Below are 15,098 nucleotides of genomic sequence, written 5' to 3'. Positions count from 1 at the left end.
ACTAAACGGGATGAACCTTATTCACGCGTTTATGTTTTTTAGGTTTTGGAACTTTTAACCACCCCCGCAAACACCCACCTTTTACCATTGCCCCCCCCCCCCCCCCCCCCCCCAAAAAAAAGAGAGAAAAGAACGCGCGATTACTTAGAGAATAGCAGGATATTTCGCGCGTTGGAATTGTGTTAGACGTGGGAAAGCGAGAGAGAGCAAGGCAAAAGGCAAGGCTTTCCGCGCAACTCCCATCGTCAGGTGCACAGTGCCAATTATTTTTCCATTTTACGTATTACATTCAATACCTCCCTCCAAGCTCCCCCAGGTCGTTCAGGACGTTCTACAGCACCTACTAGGCCTACGAAAGTTACTAGAACCGGATACTTCACCTCTCCGTCCACTATCGTCCACTATCGATTAATTAACACCGAACTCCTTCCCATCAACTGATCTACGCTCGTACATTCGACGAACTTTTTCTCGCTCTTATTACTTAAACCTGTGAACGTGCGGAGCGAGGTCAAACTCGTTTCTGACTCGTTAAAAGGAAGGAAGGAAGGAGAAAAGAAAAAGCAGGAGAGATCCCATTGGGAAGAGGGGTTTCCTTTTCCTTTTTTTTTTTTTTTTTTATTATTTTCTAAGAGACTGGAAAATTCGGAAGTCTTGTCAACTGTCATCCCGCAGGGCTCTCTCTATACTTGCATCTTATTCGCTGAGACGAGAGAGTACCTGTACCCAACCCCCGATTACCATCACTAGCAGGTACTTACCTGGTACCTGCTATCTATTATCAGCAGCGCCACGACCAGGCCACCCAGGCCACGCCCCATACCATACCGCGAGAACATTAGTCGACTGATCTGAAGAAGACTACCTTCTTACTTGTACCCATAAACTCATCTTCGCCATCACCGCCGCCGCACGAAATTCCCCGGCCACACACACCATCTTCACTTTTTTTTATTTTTCCTTTTTTATCTTTTACGTCCATTATTTCGCGTGTTGACTGAAAAGTCACTCGCGATTTTTTATTGTCATAATCTATCCTCAACGTCATTTGCGATACCATTTTCCTCATTTCATTTCCAAGTGACTTCTGACCTTCGCGTCTTTGGTCGCATCCTCTTTCACTCCTTTTGCATATTTGGAGGATTCGGACTCTTGCCTAATCAATACCCCCATCCCTACTCGAGCAGGCGAGATCTGGAGGGACAGAAAGGATCGTTTTTCCCAAAAGAATTACCATCCAACTTTCTACCATCGAATTGTTCAATCGATCATTCCAACTTACGCGCATTCCTCTACTGTAAGACTCGGCTACTCTCTTCAATCGACGTCTCTTCGGTGCTGACTAAAGAGAAAGAAGAGCGCCTAGGACTACTGGCCGACTTCCCAAGTAACGCAACTATTACCTTGTCGCGGCGATACGCATGCGCATTCATTTCGCACCAATTTTTATCGCCGTGATTGAACGACTCAGATCCTGACAGACATTGTCTGTTCATAATCCCTTACCATGAATAACGTGAATATGGGGGGTATGCCTATGCCCGGCGCTCCCGTCGGCGCACCGAACCCTATGATGAACAATAGCCTAGCCGCGCAACAAGTCCAACAAAGCCAAGGAAATAGTCGGACCATCCTTAACACATACATCTACGATTACTTTCTCCGGGAAAACATGCACGATTGCGCGCGCGCGATGTTGAAGAGCGAACAAACCCTCAACGTCATTAAGGACAGCCCGGGTCGCCGTCGTGACGAAAATGGCAATGTCCTAGGTAATGGCGTCGGCGACGATCCTATGGATACCGATAGCAAAGATGACATAGACTCGAAACGCCCTCCCGATTTACCGCTACCTAATGTCCCGACTGGCGCCGACAACTGCTTTCTATACGAGTGGTTTTGCTTGTTCTGGGATATGTTGATGGCTCAGCGTAGCAAGCCGGGTATCAGCCCCCAGGTGAGCCAATATGTCAGCCATACACAGGTAAGTTTTCCATGAATCTTTGTAGTGATTATATAGCTGACAAATCTAGCAACAAAATCGACAAAGGCAAACCGAGCAACAAGCGATACTACGAGGAATGCGAAGCGACCTATATGCTGGAGGAGGACGTATGGGGCTGATGCCCAATGGGATGCCAGTCAACGCGAAGCAACCAACTCTAGCAAGGACCGCCATGGCGAATAATCAGAAGTATGCTACCCAAAGAATTCACGCGTTCTGACCGTAGACTAGTCGCTAATATTATTGCCTAATAGTCCTCAAGCCATGCAACTATTGCAACAACATGCAAAGCAAAATCAGATGCAGCGAGACGGTTCGAACATGGATGGGAACCAAAATCGTCCGGGTTCTCCAGGTACAGCTGAAAACGCGCCGTCGCCGAGCAAGCGACCGCGCCTGGACGGATCGGGACCCTTTAATCCCCAGCAGGGAGGCATGATGCCGAATGGACAACGCCCGCAGCAAGGAATGCCGGGACAACAAGTAGGCAACGGACCCGCTATTGCTCGGCATATGCTTCAAACAAACGGCATCGACCCAGCTAATCTGACCCCTCAGCAGTTCCAAAACTTCCAAACACAACCCCCGCAAACACAAGCCAAATCGATCCAAACTTACGCGCAAAATCTTCAACAACACCATGGCCAGCAGATGCCCAACAAACAAATGCCAAACCCGGCCGGCCCACAGGGTCAGGGCTCGCCCATGATGCCAGCAGACGGTGCTGCGATCGGCGCATTTTACAACGCGCCGGAGATGGGTGCTGCAGGACCGATGAGGGCTGGTCCTGGCGGTGCTCAAGCAGGAGGTAGTAACCATGCCCTCCAAGACTATCAGATGCAATTGATGCTACTCGAGCAACAGAATAAGAAACGGCTCATGATGGCAAGGCAAGAGCAGGATAGTATGGGTGGTATGCCCCGCGGAGACGGAAGTGGTCCTGGAGGTCCCGGAGGACCTGGGGGACCCGGCCCGAACGGACAGCCCTTCCAAGACACGTCCCCTCAAGGGGCGCGAACGGGAGCTTCTCCCAACCCTACTGAGCAGATGAAACGGGGGACTCCCCAAATGCCCGCCGCTGCTATTCCGTCGCCGTTGCCTGAAGGAGCACAATCCAGAGGCTCACCGAATACGATGAGTTTCATTCAGAACGGCATGGACCCCGCCATGCAGCCTCATTTCTTCAAGGGCATGAACGGGATGGACTCAAATATGGTCCCGCAGATGAACGGAGGCATGCGACCCCCCAGCTCTCACCCGAACCAACCCTTTAACGGTCAGATGAATCCTCAAATGATGAGGCAACAACAAGGTGCACAAGGCGGGCCCCAAATGTGGCAGGGACCAAATGGGAACGCGATGGCGCCTCAAGCGCCCCAAGGACCTCAGGCTCAAGTTCAGGGAACACCGCAGCAAAGATCAATGCCGCCTCCTTCAGCCCCGGCTCCGGCCAACAACGCCGCCGCAGGTCGCCCGCAAACTTCATCGCCGCAACAGAACAGCGCGGCTCCACCAACACCGCAACAGGGTAACAAGCCAGCGCCAAAGAAGAAGGACACCAAGAATGCAAAGACCAAGGTATGTGTTAGATTCCGTAAGGTTGGTTACACCAAGCTAATTAACTATGCAGGCTGCGGCTCAGAAGAAAGCAAACCAGAATACAGGCGCAACTCCTGCCTCCGAGGCCGCCCAAGAACCCGAGCCTCCTACGCCCGTTACTCCTGTCAATCCGGCGGCCAACTTCAACAAGAATGGGCAGAATGTTGGTGGTCCACAACCAGCAGCTAATGCTCCAGTGTCAGCTCCGCCACCAGCCCCTGCGCCAGTAGCAGCACCGCAAGCGCATCCGGACGCGTCGCAAATCAACTCATTCAGTATGGACAGCAACGGTGGAATGGTGAGTTGGCATCTTCTCCAGCATCAGGTCATTTTATACTAATTCTAATGTAGGACTTTACTTCCATGAATTTCGCGGATCCTATGCAGACGGGAGACGTGCTTCAGGACTTCGATTTTGATTCCTTCCTCCATGATAACGATGCGGATCCTGGAACGTTTGACTTTGGTACGGCGGGGTTTGGAATGGAGGGAGCTGGGGAAATCGGGGCGGAGTAGGATTTCTCCCTTGATCCGCCTCTTGATTCATCCTTCCAGAGCGATCTCTCTCTTTAAAGCATCTCTACATCCGGATTGAGTTTTTTTTTTAAGGGGCATGTCATGGCGTTAATCGGTTGTTTATACTCGCATCTGGACTATGGCCATGGTCTCTGACGGTTATCACGCTCAGCAGACCTGATACGAAACACGAATACCAAAAAAGCTGGTGGAATTTTTACCCTCTTAGACTCGACCTCATACCACCTCATTTTGTTGTTGTTTTTCTACAGCTTTTTCGTATCTACCCATATTACACAAACCGTCACTTCCTACGTAGGCGGCCTTTCGCCGAATGCTTCATTTTCGACGCCGGCCATAAGGACTTAAGCGATTCGGGGGTGGGGGTTAATTCTGTTGTATTTTTTGGAGGGCAACGTACTACGTTATCTGACACCGGGCGCGCATGTTTTTTCTCGTTATTTTACACCGGTTGGTTTTACTTGATTCTGGGGGGGGGGGTTCATCGTGGCAAATTCAGTCTATACATTCCGGAATGAGTTGATCCTCCCACGATTAGCGATCCGAGGAGCCTTATATTGGCTAGCACTGAGGTTGAGGCGAAAGAGCCCTTAATAGGAACTTTTTTGACGAGGTTCTTTTATCCTCTTGATACTCCTTTTTTGGCGTTTATCTATTCCAACTTGCGAGTCTCTTTGCCGCTATTTTGAAATTCCCAAACGAAAGACCTTCTCCAAGCATCCTCTGTAAGGAGGAGTAGGATGGCAAAAGGCGATTGATCTACGTGATCTACCTGCCCACCGGAAGAGCTCTCTTCTCGTCTTTACAGCTACAAACCCACCTTATCCCCTTTAACCGTTGCGCGTGTATGTGTGATTTTTTGGACCTTTTTTTTTTTCTTCCTTTGTTCTCTAAAAAATTGGTGGGCGCTTGGATGGTGAAATTTTTGGGAAACTTGTCTACTTATCAGTTTTTTTGACCATTATATTGCAAGAGAAGGTGGGAAATTTGGTGATGGTGTAGCGTGGTTTATTCATTCGCGTCGTCCTTTTTCGGAAACCCAAGTGTATACAATAGAACAGAGCAAAGCAGAGTGTGCTGCTGATACCACGCACGTACTTATCTATCAGATCTCCTTTAAGACCTTCAATTTATCTGTCTTTTTCTAGTTACACAGTGATTACTGTGCTGTAGATGAGTTTGTAATGAATGGTTTGTATGGTTCAATGTTCAATGACTTGATCACATAAAGCATGTACTCGAGGTATTCATATCATATGAAGCTAATGTGATTATAGCGATTATAGTAATTATAATTGTAGCTGCTTATTTAGACACGGTAAATGGGTAGAGTTTCTTCAGACAATGATCCCTATCCATTGGTTATAGACTCGCCCAATGACTTGCCAAGCTGAACAAGTGTTCTTTCATATACCTTGCCAACATTCAATTGTAGTTCCTCTTCCTCATCATCTACTTCGTCACCTCCATCCGGCACATCCATGTCCTGTTCCATGTCGGCAGCCATTTGTACCGGCGGTGTTGCTGTAGACATAGTAGTGGCTCCCGCGATGATAGACTCATTGTGTGTGATATTCGGAGTTGCCTCGTCATCAGAATCGCTGTCGTCATCATCAACCATCCAGTGGAACTTCTCGCCCGGTTGACTCGGCTTAAGCGCGTCGATCGCAGTTTCTGGACTTCTATTCTCAGGAGCTGCATCACTGAACTTCGGGCTTAGATCTTCGTCCTCTTCGACTTTTATTCGTTTGGCGTTGTCTCCGTTCTCTTCGTCTTGTAAACCCGCAGTCTCGGGTTTACGTTTAGATGGAACGTGTTCCGAGTCGCTTAATTCCGAATCTTCCCCGAATTGTGAAACGTCTTCGAATTTTATTCTACCGTCCTCGTCGCTATCCTCACCTTCGTCATCGAAAACTGGTGATTGTATGAATCCGGTAGATAGTGAAACGCTGACGTTGCGTCTTAAAGGTGATCGTCGTGTAACTCTGTTGTCGTCGTCGCCGTCTACGAAGTTCTCGACGTCTGGGTCGTCGCTCATAATCATGGCGACCAGCATACGGGTCTCGTCGGCGATACTCTTACATCGCACCATGTCTGTCCTTGTAAGACCTCTTCCGTTTCCCTGAAATCCTGGTAGCGGCAGTCCCGTCTTAATATCGCGACCGAGGAGTAGGCTCGAGAAGCAATGATCGAGTTTCTTCAAGAGGGCGAATGTAGATCGCGGGGACGGTCGGAATGCGGGGAGGTAAGTGTTGAAAGCAAGCGCGACATTCAAGAGGTATGGGATTTGAAGGCTGGCTAGGGAAGTTCATTAGCTTCTTCAATCTCGCTCTTTGGATAGATGATATGGAACTTACGAGTACCAGAGAACCAGAGTACATCAATAACCTCTTCTAGGTCCTTACACACTTCATCCATGCTTTCGTATCCGGTCACTTCATCAGCAGGGTCGGGAATTCCATGCTTTTTGACGAAGCGACGGGAAATATGCATCAATCGCTCCGAGACATAGTTCCTAGCGTAATCCTCCTTTCTAGAACCTCGGGCTAACGGTTTCGATCGCGGGAATGGGAGGCGCGCAGCCCCTCGGATTGATGCTATACTTGGAGATGGAGATGGTAATGAGGTAGCGCCATCTGGTAAGAAACCGCCGGCGTTGGCGTATGTGAGCCTTGGTGTTTCAACCATTTTCGAGTGTTGATCTATTGAAATAGATGAGTTCCGTTTGTGGGTTTACACACATGAGGATTTCTTTCGAAGTTGTTACGGGTATTTATTTTCAATAAGAAAGAAAGAAAGAAAGAAAGAAGATTTAGTCACATGGACGTGTAACATAATATTTGTCAATTTGATAGATCCATAATCAATGGAATAAAGTGATGGATTAACCCATCGTCGTAATCACGGGTACATAATCGCCTCTCTATCCCTTCAGCGCTTTAATCTTTAATCATTGATGGTTGTGACGCCATTACCTAGGTACACTGGAACTATAAACCGCACGAGCCACTTAGAAACCCGCCCCCACACAAAGCTTAAGTCAGTCCAGTAGTGGGTACTTCCTTAGCGCTAAAGCTTCCCGCATTTGATTTTTTTTGTTCGGTGCATCAATTTCAATCGTCATTCAATCATCTTCAACCCAAATCGAAATCCGAACGAGTTAATAAATCCTCAACTCATATTCCTATACACTTCGCAATCATGCCACCAAAGAGAGTTGCCGGTCGCTCCAATAAGGGCTTTGTCAGCTCTACCTACGAAGCCTTCACATCCCCCGAAAACGCCTCTGTCGTACGAAGCGTAGCACTTTTCGGCGTATGTTCTCTGTTATGAGATATTCACTCCCTACCGCTGGAGTCTCTACTAAATGATATACTTAGGCCGCAGTTGCTTTCCTAGCCAGTCCCTGGAGCGAATATCTTCTTCCGCCGTAAGATTATATGCTTTTTACGATTCGACCGATACCAACTCCGAATACTAATCTGATATTTAGGGTATGAGATGGGCAATCGTCGCGGAAGAAAGGAAATAATGATATGTGAAGAGTGTACAGTATTGGGCGAAAATCTCTTCGGGTGTATTATACAGGATGAACTGGACGAAGGGGTTATGCGCGCATTGCATCCGATCGGTCTTGATAGACCATTACGAAGACTCATCTGAGGAAGATTCGCCTCTTTACGAATTAATATAACGAATGACCTCTCAAATCTACACTACAAACAAGACATGAATGAACTAAGACTATTCATTGGGGCTACCGGGTGATATTGGGCTTGCATCTATAAACCCAATGTGACCTGTTTACTTGGTGATATTATTCAATAGTTTCCTTGTAAGTTCCTCTTGCTATATCTACCTCTAAAATTTGAAACCATATGGTTAGTTCTTTCATCAAGATACAGCATGGCCCCTTACTTTTAAACGTACGAATGTGCTTTCTTGCAAAAAGGGAGGACTACTTGCAATGATGTAATCTGTAATTTCTATATGTGAGCGGCAGGGATATCCTATGACTTACACTACATCATATTTCCTTTATTTCGAGCGCATTCCAGGTTATGGCTGAATAGACATAAGTTACATCTATTAGAGCCTCACCTACGATATTTCCTATTCACTTATTCTAGAGAACGATAAAATCCAATAACATCAATCAACATGCATACTCCTCCTCTCACTAGACCTCCCCATCTCTTCGAGAGACAGGAAGCCCACATCAAAGTCAACGATCTAGAATTTGCTGTTTGCAAGTTACTATTCTTTTTTATCAAGGACCTTGTGGAACGCCAGGTTGTGGATGAAGGGCATCAGGCCCGCTTCTTGATACTTACGTCCTGTATTAGACCCGAGATCAGAGCCGACCTAACGATTAATCAAGTCATATTCCATGGCATCCTAGGCCAGATACCGAGTTCTGTCCTTAGCCGACATTCACATGCAATTTTTCGTCCGATCGTTGACCTTCTCTATCTCGTCGTCAAGGGTCCACTTCCGTCAAATCGACTAGAAGGCATAAAACCATTTGGGAAGATAGAAGTCACACAAGGTCTCGAGGCTATATATCGTAAGTAGGAACTTCAACCACAGCCGCCTTATATCGCATGGCCACGCCGTAGTTTCGACGGCTATAAGGAGGACTAATTCGGCACAGGGAGTCCAGGAGTATGTCCTCACCTGGCAACAGAACCGATATTAAACCACCATTTTCACTTCTTCGCCTGCAACCTTTTCATACTTGACTTAACGGAGGACCTAACATTCTTCGTTTGCGCAATGCGCGACGCATTAGAAACCAGTTGGGACAATCCCCGGCGCATCAAGAACCTATTCCGCCCCGTCGCCCAGTGGATTCTTCCTCTTGGAGACATACTCATGTTCTATACCGGCCGCTGCTTCTGGTCCTTACCACTCTTCATAGAGCATGGGGAACTGTACAGTCTTCAACTCTGCAGGACTCACGGCAAGAAACACCCGATACCAGGCCTAACGCCAGACCGCTGGCGTTTCTGGCAGCGACGCGTCGATGAGACCATGATCTTCCTCATGGATTTCGAGCGCCCAATCAAAAGTCCGCCTGATGACGCCGCCAAAGCTGTTTCTGAGAAGTTAAAAGAGTTAATGCTCATGCTGGAGGAGCCTAGGCCGTCTCCGTGTGAAAAAGAGATGGGGAAAGAGGATACCTAGCAGCGTATAACATTTAACTGCGTACCTAGAATTGTTACTTTACCTAACTTCATCCATATTTTGATAGCGAAAGGGGGCGTCGTGAATGATTTTTGTTGGATCCTATTGGCGAAGGGTCGAATGTTAGTCTTTAGGAAAACAGCGACTTTGCCATTACCGGTTTCTTACACGCATGGGCTTATTTTCTTTAGTGACGACTAACTACAGTAACGCATCATTTTTTTCTTCTTACTGGTGTCTATCTAGTCCTAAAGTTCGGAAATACCTTAGTAAGAATAGAAAGGGAGGTTTGATCTGAGTAATCAAGGGATGAAGTACTGGCCCCCAACCACCCTTGTTCCAACATCTCTACCCCAACTATCTCTACGTATATTGTCCTGTTATATGCGGCCGAGCTTCACAGTAGCATTTAACTTGTCCTTCCTAAATCGCCGACGATGCTCTTCACCGCCAAAACATCCTCGCGCAATATTGCTCATATCACATTAGTGATACTTAATGTTGTATGATACTATATTTGATATGTAAAGTTCGTATAGGTGAGTCTGAATGTCTAAGGTAACTTTATTCTCACCTACCTCCTTTTTTCATCGGGGACTTTTCGTCGGGTATAGGGTCTAGGTGTATGGATCAAGCAGGGGGTTCATGTCGGCTCCTCACATTTCCGATGTGATTTAGCAGTGGGGTTTTGATGTCTATCTTTTACTTGTAAGAATATGTCGATATTCCCAGTTCTATCTGTCGGTCAAGCGATTTCACCCCTTGTCAGTTTTTGCAACTGCCGGACCAAGAAAAATATCCAGTCGATCTCCCGACTGAACGTTACGCTAATCAGTATGCGCTGATCCCCTAATCAAAGCTCCTGTTTTGATATTGAGACGGAAAAACGGCTTTAAGAATTGTGTTTACACAGAAGGATTTAATTCCCTACCTACACGTGCGGATTGCGTGGTTTTTAATATGATCAATCATTTTTTGTCGATGTAACCTTGATTCGGAAGTAAAATACTACTGCAAAGAGGCTGGTCAAATACCTATCCCCTATGAAATAATACTGATCGCTAATTTGTGGGTGGTAGATGTGGAGATCATCACATTGAAAGGCACGGTGATGATGTGCATAGAGCCTCACCTGTAACACCCTTCTACGATGCGGTCGCAAATTAGAGTATGAACCTCCTTATAGAGAGATAGGGAACTATTGTTTACCCCACGTGGCAATGGACTAGGGCTGAAAGCTCGCGTGCGTCGGTATATTTTCACGTATAAATTAACTGCGAGTTTGTCGCCAACATCGCTGTCTATGAATTGGCGTTAGTAGATCCAGGGATCATAAGCCTAAATGAACATACCAGATTCCTATCTAGGCCATAGCTCTACAGGAATAGAGGATTCCATCAGGGGAATTTGCACAGGAACCTACCTAGGTATTCACAATGCGTTATCGAAATAATTATTGTCTAGGCGAAGCAACTTCTCATCTTCCGTATACTGTGTCCTATGAAGCTCGCTTAAGTGAGCTGCTACTTCATATCCCAGCATATCACCCTCGCAGCGGCCTGTAAGAGAGGTCTTGCACATCTCATACTACACCCCAGGAAACCCCCAACTTTTTTTATTCCCTTCTCCAGGATTCGTAATTTCCCCTGAGCGAAAGGAACGACAATATCGATCGGTCCTAGCGAACGGGCCGCTCCTGCTGAACCCCACCGAAGGAGATTTCTTGCCGTCCGACAAAACCACCGTGCTGTATGCTCATGGATTGAGTCGCAATGGAACATGCACACCACGTGCATTCGACGCACACTCGGACTTCGAGAAATGGAAGTCAGCACGATGGATCAAAAAACAAGCCCAAGCGAGATTCGCGTGCAGCTAACACGTCGTATCTATCAGCATGACGTCGCGGGATGTTGGAGTAAGCCCCTATTAACTGCTGGGGTTTTGGTATATAAAGTATTCTGAGTGCATGCGTGCGAGTATCTAACAAGTCACACAACCTCAGACTTTCGTACTACTCATATTGTTGATCCTCTTCACTGTAGATAGACATTTTCGTTACACACAATGGCCGATCCGAAACCTCTGAAGAACAAGACCATCCTAGTCACAGGAGCAGCCCAAGGACTTGGCGAGGTCATCTCCGAGTACATCGCAGCACGTGGCGCAAACTTATCGCTAGCAGATGTCCAGAAAACTAAACTCGATGCTGCCGCAGAGCTTATCAAAGAACTATACCCGGATATCCAAGTCATGACACAAGCCGTGGACATCACGAATCCAGAAAGTGTCGAAAACTGGGTCCTCGCAACACAAGATAAGCTCGGAGAGATCCATGGGTGTGTAAACTGTGCCGGTACGCAAAACAAAACGGAATTCACCATCCTATCCTGGCCCCCCTACTATATATCATGACGAAGTGGCTAGCTGACCAAAAACGCCACCAATAAAACAGGAATCATAGGCAAAGATCCACGCCCAATAACAGATCTCAGTTTCGAGGAGTGGAACAAGGTCATCAATGTCAATCTGACAGGTCTATTCTGTTGTCTGAAATATCAACTGCGCGCTCTCGCCGACAACGGTAGCATCGTTAACATATCGAGTGTTGCGGCTTTGCGAGGATCGGTATTTTACCCCGCGTATGCTGCGTCTAAGCAAGGAATCGTTGGATTATCGAAGGTCGCTGCTGCTGACCATGCGCATCGGGGTGTACGGGTGAATGCTGTGTGCCCGTGAGTACCCTGCAAGCCACCGTCTTACCTTTCTACACATCCCGCCTCCTCTAATTTCCCTTCATCTAATTTCTTTTTCAATTGAAACTGATCAAATCCTAACCCCACACCCAGAGCCATCGCAGAAACTCCCATGTGGGATCAATTATGTGAGCAATCAGGCAACTTCCGCGCCGAAGACTTTCCGCAATTATTTAAGCGATATATGAAGCCAGAGGAAGTCGCGTCGATGGTAGGATATCTACTAGGTGACGAGAGCAAATTTATCACACGGACGACGATAGCTGTTGATGGTGGATTTTCGGGTTGAGGGGGTCTTTTTAAGTAAGACCTAGTATTTAGACGGGACAACGATATATTTTATGACTGTTAATGGTATCAATTTTCTATCAAAGATTATCGCCATTTTTCGACGGTTTTGATACCTTCGACTTTGTACTTCCTAACCCTTTTGATACGTCTACCCATCTTATGTAGGCGCGTGGAGGTAGGTATTAGGAATAACTATCCATATACATATGGTATGTACCGTTCTATCTAACAGTGAATATTGGTGGTTTTCATGCGAGCTCGTCGAGAGAATTAGCTTTCTTTTCCTCCGTAGTTATGAATGCGTACCTTTCCGTCAATTTCATGCTTATATCTAACATGATGCGTCTATTTATGCTAATGCATTTCTTCAATGGGGTTATGCTTGATAATTGGCGAAGTTATGCTTCAGTCTCAGTTTCCGAATCCTCCTCGTCGATTCTCTTGCTGTTCAGCGGTGGTAGGTGCGCCATGAACAAGACCAAAAACCCGAACACGGCAAGTCCCTAGCGTGGTGTCAGCAAATTTTGAAGTACCCTTGTAGTATGGATTGAGAGCATACGGCATTATAGAAAAATGTTAAACTCGGTCGACCGACTTCAGAGAAGCCAGCAAAGATCAGGCCGAAAAGACCTTGTGTGAGTAATGTAGCTGTGCTTTCCACCAACGTGATTGCACTAATCGCATCCTGTCTCTTGTCCGGGGGACATAATTCAGTCATGACCCCCTTCGCGGCTGGTGCTGACCCCGAAGCAAACGGCAATAGGTAGCCAGCTATGTATCGTTAATTATTGCCGAGTTACGAAGGTTATGAGGCTACTTACCAAGGTATACCTGCCAACCTTCTCTAGAAAATCCGGCGAAAAATGTCACCATCGAATCGACGACGAGACTCCATCGGACGAAGAACAAATCAAACCCGGTACCCGAGTCCTCTTCGTCTGCATCCGGTGATTGTACTGGTTCCTGGGGAACTTCTCCGCCCTCGTCGGCTTCAAAGTCCCCTGGATTGAGAGGTATACGGCCTTCCGGTTCCGACTCCGGCTCCCTTGCATCCGTTAAAGTGGGTGGTATACCGTTAAACCAAACGCGACCGGCCGAAATAATTTTCGGAAACACAAACAGCAAGAAGGTACCGCGAATAGCCGAGTTTCCGAACATTAGGTAACCATTCTCGGTAGTACCGAAATTGAATTCGGATGTAGCGTACATTTGTAACAAGATAGGGGCGTATCCGGAAGCGAACTAAATGATTGTAAGAGTCCAGCAAATTGAAGTGTGAGGTCTTCGGTCGCGCAACTTACAACGCCAAGGAAGATACCTAGAGCAAGGAAAATCAAGCTGTAATTCTTAATCACTTGACCCGTCTCGAGGCGGTACTTGTGAGGCGCAATTATCTTGATAGGTGCGAAAAAGGCACCAATGCCCTGGTTGCCTTTCTTCTGGCTGACGGACTCGTTCCCTGTCTTCGTCGGCAAGAAAAATGCCCCATACAGCGTGCAGACAACGTAAAGGAAGAACGCCGTCTCAAAAGGGCGTCTAATGTTGTAGACGTCACCAAGCACGCCTCCCACTATCATATTGTTAATTATGCGCTCTGGCGACAAATCTTGGCATGGCAAACTTACGAAGAAATCCAAAGGCTGTTCCTAACATGATTGACCCTTGCAATCGTCCAAATACGGCGGTGCGGTCCTTCGGAGCGACTATTTCACTGACGGCAGTGTTTAAAACAAGCCTTAATCACCTTGGTTAGTATTCCTTATGCATTGGGGGTGGGGGGTTGAGACATACTGAAAGCCCCGGGGCCCTCCGACGATCCCGATGGCTTGAAAAGCCTGGAAAAGAATTTCGCCCGTCCGGCCACCAATTGTTACACCGACGACCTGCGTTGACACTCTCAACCCAAGTAGGGCGGTTTGTGAAACGAAAGCCCAACGCGGACCCCAGCGCTTGATGAAGTAACCGCATATGAATAAGTTAAAGACTCCGCTAAATGAAGTCGACATGCCTAGAATAGAGACCTGTGTGGCTGTTCCCGCATTGATTTCTCTACGGTGACAGCGATCTCCCGGACCTTCAAAGGGGGGATTGTGGGTGTAGAATATGTTGCATTCCATTAGACGGAATACATAGATGATCTTGGCGCCACTGTTAGTACCGTTGTTCTCAATTGGGTCGATCTACGGAACCTTACGGGGACTTGAGTGATGCCGAGCGTGAACGACATCATAAAACCGGCGAGCAGGATACGATTAGCCGGACCGAAGACGGTGCGGGTGGTCTTCGCGACCTTAGTCGTTTTCGGAACGACTCCATCTCGGAGTAGCGGGGATCTCTCATCGGCTGTCATGCTTTGAGTGTTGTACGGGAATCAACGATTCTTTTTTTAAGAGAACCGGAGGAAGAATGGAAAAGAATGGAGAACGTTGAATTGGGAAAGTTACCAGAAAGTTACAAAAGTTACAAGGAGTAGATTTTAAGTCCTTACCGGACTAATACACTTCGATAATACATTAGGAGGGTACTTTGGAATAGCATATTATAGTAGTACACGGTTAGGTACAGATCCAGTTTAGTTGCAGTGCATATTATAGTGGATAATACATGTGTGGCGCTTGATAAAGACCCAATAGGAGTAATTACATTCATGTGCCTTTCCATCTTCAACGATGCGGAAATTGATAACGCCCAACTTTCTATGTGACTCCAATAAAATGAGTCTC

The 15,098-nt window shown here is 47.0% G+C and overlaps 6 protein-coding genes across 6 annotated transcripts; 4 read left to right on the top strand and 2 right to left on the bottom strand.

Annotated features, from left to right (window-relative positions):
- Window positions 1-1,507: 1,507 nt before the first annotated feature.
- On the top strand, window positions 1,508-4,120 carry F4822DRAFT_436879 (uncharacterized protein; the record flags this gene model as incomplete). The annotated part of the gene is made up of 5 exons (XM_051462355.1): window positions 1,508-1,984; window positions 2,034-2,194; window positions 2,260-3,583; window positions 3,636-3,902; window positions 3,956-4,120. 5 exons carry the CDS (start codon window positions 1,508-1,510, stop codon window positions 4,118-4,120), a joined length of 2,394 nt encoding a protein of 797 aa, XP_051315110.1.
- Window positions 4,121-5,387: 1,267 nt separating this feature from the next.
- On the bottom strand, window positions 5,388-7,012 carry F4822DRAFT_397944 (uncharacterized protein). Its single transcript, XM_051457654.1, has 2 exons — window positions 6,499-7,012; window positions 5,388-6,439 (listed from the first exon to the last, which is right to left on the bottom strand). The coding sequence occupies exons 1-2, from the start codon at window positions 6,827-6,829 to the stop codon at window positions 5,493-5,495; spliced, it is 1,278 nt and encodes a 425-aa protein (XP_051315109.1). The 5' UTR covers window positions 6,830-7,012; the 3' UTR covers window positions 5,388-5,492.
- Window positions 7,013-7,342: 330 nt separating this feature from the next.
- On the top strand, window positions 7,343-7,575 carry F4822DRAFT_427686 (putative TOM core complex subunit Tom6; the record flags this gene model as incomplete). The annotated part of the gene is made up of 2 exons (XM_051460784.1): window positions 7,343-7,456; window positions 7,522-7,575. The coding sequence occupies 2 exons, from the start codon at window positions 7,343-7,345 to the stop codon at window positions 7,573-7,575; spliced, it is 168 nt and encodes a 55-aa protein (XP_051315108.1).
- Window positions 7,576-8,279: 704 nt separating this feature from the next.
- F4822DRAFT_397937 (uncharacterized protein) lies at window positions 8,280-9,540 on the top strand. The gene is made up of 2 exons (XM_051457653.1): window positions 8,280-8,708; window positions 8,796-9,540. The coding sequence occupies exons 1-2, from the start codon at window positions 8,303-8,305 to the stop codon at window positions 9,326-9,328; spliced, it is 939 nt and encodes a 312-aa protein (XP_051315107.1). The 5' UTR covers window positions 8,280-8,302; the 3' UTR covers window positions 9,329-9,540.
- Window positions 9,541-11,260: 1,720 nt separating this feature from the next.
- Window positions 11,261-12,521, top strand: F4822DRAFT_197354 (3-alpha--hydroxysteroid dehydrogenase). Its single transcript, XM_051453663.1, has 3 exons — window positions 11,261-11,684; window positions 11,784-12,063; window positions 12,178-12,521. The coding sequence occupies exons 1-3, from the start codon at window positions 11,396-11,398 to the stop codon at window positions 12,371-12,373; spliced, it is 765 nt and encodes a 254-aa protein (XP_051315106.1). The 5' UTR covers window positions 11,261-11,395; the 3' UTR covers window positions 12,374-12,521.
- A 1-nt stretch (window position 12,522) lies between these two features.
- Window positions 12,523-14,856, bottom strand: F4822DRAFT_197334 (major facilitator superfamily domain-containing protein). The gene is made up of 7 exons (XM_051453662.1): window positions 14,570-14,856; window positions 14,167-14,513; window positions 14,001-14,110; window positions 13,677-13,945; window positions 13,197-13,617; window positions 12,935-13,146; window positions 12,523-12,878 (listed from the first exon to the last, which is right to left on the bottom strand). The coding sequence occupies exons 1-7, from the start codon at window positions 14,723-14,725 to the stop codon at window positions 12,774-12,776; spliced, it is 1,620 nt and encodes a 539-aa protein (XP_051315105.1). The 5' UTR covers window positions 14,726-14,856; the 3' UTR covers window positions 12,523-12,773.
- Window positions 14,857-15,098: the final 242 nt, after the last annotated feature.

The sequence above is a fragment of the Hypoxylon trugodes genome (genome assembly GCF_022578975.1).
Source record: "Hypoxylon trugodes strain CBS 135444 unplaced genomic scaffold F4822scaffold_4, whole genome shotgun sequence".
In the NCBI taxonomy this organism is placed as follows: Eukaryota; Fungi; Ascomycota; class Sordariomycetes; order Xylariales; family Hypoxylaceae; genus Hypoxylon; species Hypoxylon trugodes.
Note: the sequence above shows the minus strand (reverse complement) of the source record. Positions and strands in the feature narration are given on the sequence as shown.

Bases quoted from the DNA above. Each gene is read 5' to 3' on its own strand.
- F4822DRAFT_397937 (XM_051457653.1), top strand. From the start codon at position 8,303: ATGCATACTCCTCCTCTCACTAGACCTCCCCATCTCTTCGAGAGACAG. The intron at 8,709-8,795 runs GTAAGTAGGAAC...AATTCGGCACAG, and splicing joins AGGTCTCGAGGCTATATATC to GGAGTCCAGGAGTATGTCCT.
- F4822DRAFT_197354 (XM_051453663.1), top strand. From the start codon at position 11,396: ATGGCCGATCCGAAACCTCTGAAGAACAAGACCATCCTAGTCACAGGA. The intron at 11,685-11,783 runs GTACGCAAAACA...CCAATAAAACAG, and splicing joins TGGGTGTGTAAACTGTGCCG to GAATCATAGGCAAAGATCCA. The intron at 12,064-12,177 runs GTGAGTACCCTG...CCCCACACCCAG, and splicing joins CGGGTGAATGCTGTGTGCCC to AGCCATCGCAGAAACTCCCA.
- F4822DRAFT_397944 (XM_051457654.1), bottom strand. From the start codon at position 6,829: ATGGTTGAAACACCAAGGCTCACATACGCCAACGCCGGCGGTTTCTTA. The intron at 6,440-6,498 runs GTAAGTTCCATA...GAACTTCCCTAG, and splicing joins ACTCTGGTTCTCTGGTACTC to CCAGCCTTCAAATCCCATAC.
- F4822DRAFT_197334 (XM_051453662.1), bottom strand. From the start codon at position 14,725: ATGACAGCCGATGAGAGATCCCCGCTACTCCGAGATGGAGTCGTTCCG. The intron at 14,514-14,569 runs GTAAGGTTCCGT...AGTGGCGCCAAG, and splicing joins TCGGCATCACTCAAGTCCCC to ATCATCTATGTATTCCGTCT. The intron at 14,111-14,166 runs GTATGTCTCAAC...AAGGTGATTAAG, and splicing joins GGAGGGCCCCGGGGCTTTCA to GCTTGTTTTAAACACTGCCG.